The 9,945-nt window shown below is 41.6% G+C and overlaps 2 protein-coding genes across 3 annotated transcripts in view; one reads left to right on the top strand and one right to left on the bottom strand.

The window, feature by feature from the left end:
* The window catches only part of LOC135369916 (SUZ domain-containing protein 1-like), a 52,223-nt gene extending 46,100 nt beyond the window's left edge, over positions 1–6,123 (top strand). The window contains exon 4 of the mRNA XM_064603507.1: positions 6,012–6,123. Within this exon, the coding sequence (XP_064459577.1) occupies positions 6,012–6,108 (97 nt within the window). The 3' untranslated portion in view covers positions 6,109–6,123. The remainder of the gene's footprint in view (positions 1–6,011) is intronic.
* LOC135369917 (calmodulin-A-like) overlaps positions 1–7,322 on the bottom strand; it is a 49,579-nt gene extending 42,257 nt beyond the window's left edge. Inside the window, exon 1 of one of the 2 annotated variants that reach the window (XM_064603508.1) lies at positions 6,894–7,322. In XM_064603508.1, coding sequence (XP_064459578.1) covers positions 6,894–6,896 — 3 coding nt within the window. In that variant the 5' untranslated portion in view covers positions 6,897–7,322. The remainder of the gene's footprint in view (positions 1–6,893) is intronic. The other variant, XM_064603509.1, reaches the window with a different exon arrangement.
* Between the last annotated feature and the right edge of the window lie 2,623 nt (positions 7,323–9,945).

The raw sequence follows: 9,945 nt of genomic DNA, 5'->3' as shown, positions 1-9,945 counted from the left end.
GTATAACTATAGGGCGCGGATAGGCTGTGCGCTAAACACTCCTGAAATATGCGCGCGACTGTGTATCTTCAAAATATGCAGCGAAAAACCTGAATATATGCAATTCTTTTTTTTTTTTTTTTTGTATGGAAACACGGAAAATGTTCGATTCTGACAGGAATTTTCGTGAAAGAGGGCCCAAAGCCATTGCGTCAAAGAAAAAGAAAAAAAAAAGCGGAAGTTGTCGCGCCTGGCCAAACGAAAATATGGTAAAATATGCACTATGCACTGAGTTTCTTTCGAAATATGCTATGACATGCAAAACATACATTTATAATAGAACCCTTCTAACCGGCCCCAAACCAAGACCAAAAAGCGTTTCTTTCTTTCTTTCTTTTTTTTTTTTTGCTGCGTTGCGTTTCAAAAAAGAAAGAAATGCTTTTTGGTCTTGGCTTGGGGCCGGTTAGAAGGGTTCTATTATAAATGTATGTTTTGCATGTCATAGCATATTTCGAAAGGAACTCAGTGCATAGTGCATATTTTACCATATTTTCGTGTGGCCAGGCGCGACAACTTCCGCTTTTTTCTTTTTCTTTTTTCTTTTTCTTTGATGCAATGGCTTTGGGCCATTTTGATGAAAATCCGCGCTCTACTTATAACGTACTGAGAATTCGATAGCATTACTTTATTAAATTTATAAACATTAAAAATAAGCAGGTTAGCTAACACGGAATAAAGAGAAAATATACGGACACTGAGCTGGAGAAAAAAGAAGAAGAAAAGAAGACTGTTCGAGCCGATAAAGCGTCTAAAGTAATCGAGCAACAAACACGTGGTCCTTGGAGCGGAAGAAGCAAGAAATCAGCCACATCGTCGGGTGTAAATCATTCGTTCTCTGAGGGAAGAAAGAGGAAGCCATAAAGGGAGCCCACACACGTGTTTGATTAAAAGAGGCCGATGACTCGGAGCCTTCATCACGGAAAGACCGCAATAAATCTTGCAATCCATGTCTTTCTGCAGATAACGCGACAGGGTTAGAGCCGGTGTAGTTTTTGTGCGTCCTTAAAGGAGTACAGAGGGCCATACAAAAAAATTTCAGATTAAGGCATCTGGTAAAAGTGTGTGTGTCATTATACCGAATTTCTCTAGGCCAATCAGCGAGCGTTCTCCTTATAGCGTCAGCGCGAGGTTCCAGGCAGATCACAGGCTGGTACTGCTCTTCACCACCGTTGCGCACGGTCGCTTTTTGCGGCGTATTTTAAATTCAATTTCTGCGATAACTATGACTCTGTGGTGTAAATTACTTCGCATTGTGCATCTCACTGGCCTACTTAACAATTTTATAGGAAGAAAACTGGATGTTAAAATGACTTCTGTGCTAGTTTAACGTCACCGTTCCACACTCTAAGAGGCGGGGGGAGAGAGGCGAGCCATTCGTCCATTTCGCGAGTAAATGGACGGAAGTTTTCTACGAAGTTTCGGGACTAATGATTAAAAGCGGTAAAAACCTTAAACAGTTCATTCCTACAAACCTCCCTTCCACAAGCACGGGACACTCACACTCATGGACCATATTTTTAGGAACTATTTGGGGAGCAAATTTCAAGGTCAGTGGAACAACATGGGGAGTAACTGCAATCGAAAGGACTGGAAGCTGCAACTCCTACTCGCGTTAACTCAGTTTTATTTAGTTGTATTTTATTTTTATTTTTTTTGCGCAGCGTGCATGGCGTGCATTCTCCCGAAGTAATTTTATTGCGTCAATATCTGACATCACTGCATCTCGTTGCAAGCAATACAGCCTGTCAGTGCATAATCTTATCGTAAAGTTTTATTTTGCATAATCTTATCGTAAGTTTATTCTTATCGTAAAGTGAGCCGGCATGAACTCGCTGCGACCCACCATAATGATCTTATCTTCAACCCGTCATTGCTGGTTACGAATTTATTAGTTCATTGACATATTGCTTATCGAATGGGCCAACACCGGCTCGCGTGGCGTGGCGGTTAGGATGATCACTTTCCACGTCGAGACTTTCCCTGGTTTTCCGTCAGACTTTCCGGACGAACGTCGGCGCACACTTTCCCCCTGAAGTCGGCCCAGGACGCCTACTAACCCCTCCCCCTGTCTCCCACCACTCCTTCCTGCTGTCCTCTCTCCATCTGTTCACATCTATACGTCGCTCATAGCCACAGTTGCATCGCGGTGCTAACACAGAACTAAAACAAAAAGAAAAGAAAAGTCACCTCTCTTGAGGTCTCAACCCGTCTTCGCCCAAAGATACATCCCTTTCTTTCCACTTCCATTGACAAAACACCCGAACGCTCGCAGAAGCGTATAATGTCATAAAAAAAAAAAAAAAAAAACTGGTCCTAAACTCCATTTGTGCAAAAGTTCCGCTATCACCTCCGACGGCGTGGTGTCCGTGCTTTCGCGCTAGGCTTCCGGACTAATATCATACGTACAGAGCTTTTACTGCGCCTCGTTTGTCGCTGGTTGCGCCCCCGCAATATTTCCGCCGTATTTCCGCATTTCGTTATGCGGTTATCCGGTCGGGTTGTTTACGTAACGCGACATGTCGTTTCAGCGTGTTTGTAGAACTTCGTGCGCGCAAAATTCGTGATCTGGATTAGCGGAGGCGGCGGCCCGGAAAATATTGATCAACGCGCGGAGCCTCGAAATCCCCGAAGCATATATACGTCAAGGCGGGAGCCTGGCTGGGCTGTCGACTGATTCTGAGATTAGAGTCGTGTTCGATGATAAGTTGCGTAAGCAAGGTTTCGTCTGTAACGAGGTGTGGTAAATTTCAACCGCCAACATTTTACGAGCAAGAAAAACAAAACAACTGGATTCGGTGTTATACTTTGACGTAAGCGGGCGCGGGCTCATTTTTGCGGGTGTTCGAGGGTATACTACGCGGTTGGAAAGAAAGAAAGAAAACGAAAAAAAGAAAAGAAAACGGAAGTCCGTAAAACAGTAATGCCGCAGCAGGAATATTTAATTTAATTAATTTTTAAATATTTAGTAATTTTAATTTTTAAATATTTAATTTTTAATAAAATTAATCTTTAAATATGTAAAAATATTTAATTCTATTTACGCAATTAATTAATTAAAGTAGTAAACGTTTTAGTAGTAGTAAGCAGTAAATAATTAGATTCGGACACTATAAAAATAGATTTGCACAATGAGCATCCAAAGAAATAATATTTTAAGTGTATAATATATGATTTGTGTATGCTGCGTTGGATCTGAACTGCTTAAGTACAGCTGAATCGTTCACCTGTGATAAGAAGGGTGGCATTGATGCGTGAAGAAAACAGCCTGAGATTCGAGCTTTATTAAGTAGCTTTATTGAAGCATGAGGTTTTTTCTTAAAGTACATAAAGTAAAAAACGAGGTAGTAACCAAAATAACGTTGCAACGGATGACGCCATTAAATACAGCAGGATAAACAATTCAACTGCAGTAACCAAAGTACTACATACGCAGAACGATAGCAGGGGGGAAAAAAACGATGTAATAGCCAAAGTATTTTATGCGCAGTACAATAGCAAGTAAAAAACGGATAATAGCAAAAGTATTTTTTACGCAGTACAATAGCAAGTAAGAAGCGAGATAAAAAGTATCCCGTACGCAGTATACAATAGAGGAAAATCGTTCCATTTGCACAGCAGGTCGCAACATGGTGTAATCTGCACTCTTTGGCATCGGTTTCCTACTTCTCCTTTGGGAATCCTGGGAAATCCTGCCCGCTATATTTTGTTGCGTTTAGCTTTATCCTTGAGCGACATTATGCAGAGTCCTTTGTATGCAGAGGACTTCCTGTCTGACGTATATTGTGCAGTCCGCCGGGACAGATGCCAGTCCATGCGGAACAGACAGCAGGGTGGCAACAGTGATATTCTGCTAGAGCTCAAGAAAATTTAGCCGACACAGCTCACGAAGCTATAGGAAGGAGGCTGAATATGCTCTGGGGACATGTTACGTATAAGGGCATCGCGCGGTTGCCAACATTGGTGTCACTTTTTGTGCTAAAGTTTCCAGCGTTTACAAACCGTCCGTAAATAGTAGTTAGTTACAACTAATTCTGATTAAATAATTCTCAATAAACACGAATGATTAAAATACTGCTAAATATAATGTCGACCACCTGGCCCGGCGTTTTTTATCGCACGCCGAAAATCTCCGGCACAGACACATTATATATTACTGTTTTTTTAAATCAGTAAATAAAATACAATCAGAAGACGTAACGGTACATACAAGGAAGATACGAAAGAAAGAAGAAATCCATTAAGAACCATTGTAGAAGAGGTCGCACATCAGAAACCGAGAAGAAGAAATCAAGAAACCAAGCAGACCACCAAATGCGGTATAGCCATTGCTTGAAACAGAAGACAAAATGCTATCGCTTTCTTTCCGGCAGAAAAGAAGTAAGAAAAATAGTTCGATGAAACCAAACCGCAAATTACAATTTTGTTTCCTGCACTCTCGAACCGCATTTCCCGAGCGATTCGAAGCAGACGACAGCAGAAGCGCCGTCTGCGAAACTTTTGGTTTCTGCGTGTCGCGTTATTTCCGAGTGAAACTTTTTTCGTGGTTAGCAGAAGGCCTCTCCGTCCAATCGAAGAGCAACATGCAGAACACGTGACGCGCGCAGCATAATAATCCCGTCCGCGTACGTCGGCAGCTTGCAGTTTTCGTTCCAGCTTTTCTTACGGAACGGCCGGAATCATTATTCTTCGATTATTGAGTTCGATCCTCTCCCGCTAACGATCTTAGACCTTCTTTCTTATATATATATATATATATATATATATATATATATATATATCTTCTTTTTTTTTTTGCGGCGTCGGAAAGAGAAACAAAAGGAGTGCTCTCGTATAAATGAAGACAAGTGAGATGTCACCTCAGGAGACGATGTCACGAGGGTGGTGACGCGTTAAAAATGACACGCATTCGAACCGTGTTCTAAAGCAGCGATGCGGAAAAAAATGGTACAAGGCTGTATAGTTGATGGATGTGTCTTTCGTGTATACACCTCAAAATGGAATTTTGGGAATTTAGGAGAACTTCCGCTTAGGACGGAAATCGGCAAAGAGCGAATTGTGTAACTATATGCTATAGCTGACAGCGGGGGCGTTAGTTTTCACTGAAATGAGGAGGACACCAACGCAGTATCAGTTACGACAGTATTACGCAGTATCATCAGTACGTTGAAGTCACTCCGGGGTTGGAATGATTCCGGAATCGTTTCAGATTTATCAGAGCTCGAAATGGAATTGGTATGGAACGGCGTAAACTGTCCTATAGGAATGGAATGGAATGGAATTAGGCTTTTTTTTTTTTCGCGGGCGGAATTGAATTGGAATGGAATGAATCCCATTCTGCAGCCTTGGTAGGTGGTCGTGACGATATATCGATGGAATGCAATGTTTTCATGTTTGTATGATAACAATGAACCGCGAACACTAAAAAAATAATTTTTATATATACTTATATAATGTGAACTAGTGATGGTCCAGGGCTGTTCTCGGGGGGAGGGGAGGGTGTGCGAGAGGGGCGGCCGCCTCTCCATGAGGGGGCGCTGGACGGCAGGGGTTCCGGGGGCTCATATAAGCGAATTAGTATGGTGCAAGCGAGCTCATATATAAAAGGTTTGGCAATAAAGCGGTGGTCGAAAGAAATTTCACTGTAGAATTTAGAATATTTCTATCGTATGTAAATTATATGCTTAGTCTTTTTTATTTATTTTTTTGTCATCATTGTCATCAAGTAAAGAGAACTACTTGTATACTTCTCCGCTTCCAAATCGTCTTCGGTTTATAGTGTCGAGTTCGGAGCAGGACAGTATTTATACATACCTTGCTCCTCGTTGTATTGACATCAAAATGGAAGTACGGCCACAAGGGGCCCTATATGACAGGTTCCTGGAGTGTTATTGCCATCCGGTTCAAACAGTGAGCCGGTACGCATTTTCCATGGTGTGTATATCGTCGTCAAGTTTTTTTCTCTTATTTTTCAGGTTTGTGTGCATCGTCAGAAGCTGGAGAACTACCTACCGATGGAACCTCTATACCTTACATATACAGGATGACAACATATACATGCGTTTCCGTTAGAACAGTCCCTTTTTTTTTCCTTATTTTATTACGTTCTAAGACTTTCTAAGTCTTTCCACGAGCAGTACCATTGTATTGCCAACTGTAGGATGGGACAAGCTCGATGACTGCCCACAACACGCTTCAAAAATCTCCTTGCGTACCATAGTACCATCATGTATCAACAATATCAGTAGATATTAACGTCTGTGTATTGCCATCGGAACTTGTATTAGCAACTGTAAGATGGGACGCTTGTCCAAACCATCTTTCCGTTCAGAATATTTTATTTAACATAATTATCTACGTATACACAAGTAACTTATCAGTAACTATCGTTACAAGAATGTCACACTGCTAAAGATATGTACAATCTACCATTCGTATGTATACGCGTATCGGGCAAAATTCGACTGAAAAATCGGTCGTCTTGTATTGCCAACTGTAGGATGGGACAAGCGTAAGCTTGGTCATAATGACTGTTTTTTTGTATTGCCAACTGTTTTTACTGACTGTTTTTACTGACTGTCTTTACTGACTGACTGTCCGAGTCTTCATTCGGAACACAGTTTCGACGCTGAGCGACAGAAATATCACTGGAACCCCAATGTCATAACTGTGTTCCGCCGCGTTCCCTGTAAGGCTTACATTCGAATGAGAAACACACGGTTTCGCTTGAAAATGACGTCAAGTACTATATCGACGAACAACTGTGCTCTGCGCATTTTTCAATGTCATCGCAACACATGTGATTCCACGCATTGCCTCGGCAGTTTTCGAAGAAGGCGGACTAAAATAACACTTACCATTGTTTCAGACTTTGATGTGCGTTATCCTTCGAAAACACGAAGTCTGCGGAAACTTTGGCGCCACAAGGTACAAGTCCGAAGTTGAGGCTTTGAGAATCCAACTGTAGAGATTTCTTCGCACTTTATAAATGTTCCGAGAGGCGGTTCAGAACTCGTGGGTCACTTCCATAGGATCAATTCAATAGCGGTAGGTAAAGCACCTGTCGCCTCCGTGAAGTCGCCGACGCGCAAGCAGACGACAGGATGCAAATGCTGTTAGCAGCGTTCCATGTTCCGATTCGCAAGGCGAGAACCGCGAGGCATTATCCCGAAACACCCTGTCCTTTTGGTTGTATTTTCTTGCAGAGCTCCCTGGGCACCCGCTTTCAACTCTGTTCTATTTTGGTATCCAATTACGAACACCCAACAAAACCTCAGCGCCAGTTCTGGCGGCGCACACGTCGTCTGCTGCGTTTCAAGACCGAACGTCGCGCCCCTTGTGGAGGTTGCTGGAAACGTTGTGGGGAGCTTCGATCTGCTCATGGTAGATGACGCCGCGTAGAACAAAATCGAAACTGCCGAGCGTTCTTTGAATCTCATCATGTTTTTCTTTTTTTTTACATCACTCATTGCCTAAACTTGACACTGTGTAGAAACAATAGCATTAAGCACTTTACCCTGAAGCGAACCGAAAACAAATTGATTGAGTATCGGAAAGCCGGTAAAACCAAAACAGCGGAAAGTCAGTTTCGTTTTGCGCTGACTCTTTTTTTTATTTCTCTTTTAAATCGGGATTAACACCGCAAGATAACTGTAGCTGTAAGTGTCATTAGACGTGAACAGATGGAAAGAGGACAGAAGGAAGGAGTGGGAGAGAGAGATACAGACACAGAGAGGGAGAGGGGGTAAGTATGGGTCCTGGGCCGACTTCTTTCTTTCTTTATTATGGGTTAATCACAAACAAAAAGAAAAACGCGGAGTCTTCCTAAAATTTTATAAGGTACAAGCTTTCGCATGCTAGTTTACTTCGATGCATTCATATCAACTTGCCTGGTTCACCACCGTACATGAGGTTAGCCAAGCTAGGGCTGGATTGCTACTCTACTTCATGGGGACTTCACCAACTTCACCTGTGCACATCCGCGAGTAAGCGCTACTAGCTCCACTGACGTTCCCTAAATGCAGCCGCAGTTGAGCATACTTAATGATAATAATGTTCCTAATATAGCATAATGTTCCTAAAAGTTTGTTTCCCGCGAATGCATTGATCGGGAATGTTCGTACACACTCAATATCGTCTCGGTTGTTGATGCGGTTGTGGATCCTGGAAGCCACGACCAATCAAATCAAATCGAATAAGCGTTTATTGTAGCAACAAATTTATATTGGTGGATCATGAAGATCATCTTGAGATAATCTCAAGATCATCTTTAACGATCATAGTACGCTATAGAAGGAGTCTTGTGAAGCAACTTTCTTATAACTTACACAGGCAGCTCGTTACTGAAAAGGTAGCTAGAAAAGTGCTATCTAATCGCATGTCTTTCTCTATAATATGAGAAACTGTTGATTTTTTTCTCGCTAACTTACAGGTTTTCATGGCTCATAACTGTCTGTAATTATAAAAACAACAATACTAATAATACTAATATGAAAATGAATGCAGCTATCACAACTACTCAGAAACAACCGCGTGATGCAACGATGACTTTTTACCTTTTTTTTTTTTTTTTTTTCGGGAGCCTTTGGAATTTGCAAGTTAGTAGGAAACCGGTTCAAGCATAGTATTTATTTATTTACTCATTTATTTGCTTATTCGACCCCCGGTACCGTAGCAGTTATTGCTCCAAATAGTTCTCCTGTAACAACAAAAATAACTATAGAGGGGTAGATCGAATTTTACCTTCCACATGCGACGAAGAAGGACATCAGAGAAAAAGCTTTTATTTTTATTTTCATTGTTTTTTTACAGCTTGACAAGTTCGGCTATAGCATTTTCCTAGGCAAAACCCCAGCTTCCCAATAAAACGGGAAACAAACTTACAAACTTCGTGCAATGTCTACTGGTCAGGTTCAACATGCGCGTGCTGGCTTTGCACTGGTGTAGAACTTGAAATAAAGGTTGTTGGACTTGAGTTCTATAGCTCTTGCCAATTCTGTAAGATAACTGAGTTGCTTGTAACGATAACCTGATTTATTTCTGTTTGTGCACGGTGACTTTACTTGCAAGTGTACCTGTTACTTTTTACTGTTACCTTTGACAGTAACTTTTTCTCATGACTGCCAGCGCGTTACTGGCTTGAAATTTAAGACAGAACACAACAACCTTATCATTAGTACATTATTAAAAAATCTTACACCACATATCAGGATCAGACCGTTCCCTCCACTGTCGAACTCGCCTATGAAAGCTGGCAGGAGAGAGTTACACGTATATAAAGAGAACGATACAAAAAAGTCACATGACTTCCGTCGTAAGGTCAAGTTACAAAACAAATAAAAAAATCACACAGCTGTTAACTAAAGAATTGACTGTGCTCTCAAGCTCTCGCGCACCTGAGTTGGCGCCGCTAAACTTAGCAGACGAAAATTGTAGCAGAAGCGAAAGACACAAAAACGGACTTCGCAATCGTCATAACAACGCCAAGAAAAATCCCAATCACGCCGATACGCCATAGCGCCATTTTTTTTCCCTTAAATACTTAACGGCAGCAGCCAATACCGACGTGCTCAGATATTCAGCCGTCTTTATTCAAATGGCGGTCCTTTCAATCCCCCGTATAATTTCAGCTCGAACGCCTAAGAATAGGAAAATAGGAGCGGATAACTATACGTCTATCTATAAGTTAATACGTATACGACCCCTCTCTGCAGCTATATGTCTAAATATATCTCGCCCTTTCCCAGGCCTGAAAGGAAAAAAAGCAGTCGCTTAAAAACAGACGCAAAAAACTTGACATGTATCCTCTGTAGTCAACGCAACATGTATTTACGCAAATCGAATTTAAAAACATTCGCTAGAATCGGTTATTTTTCGTCATCAGTTATGCCAAGTCAGATTACTTGTTTT

The sequence above is a fragment of the Ornithodoros turicata genome, chromosome 10, assembly GCF_037126465.1.
Source record: "Ornithodoros turicata isolate Travis chromosome 10, ASM3712646v1, whole genome shotgun sequence".
NCBI classification, from domain to species: Eukaryota; Metazoa; Arthropoda; class Arachnida; order Ixodida; family Argasidae; genus Ornithodoros; species Ornithodoros turicata.
The sequence above is the reverse complement of the archived record's forward strand: the minus strand, read 5'-3'. Positions and strand labels throughout refer to the sequence as shown.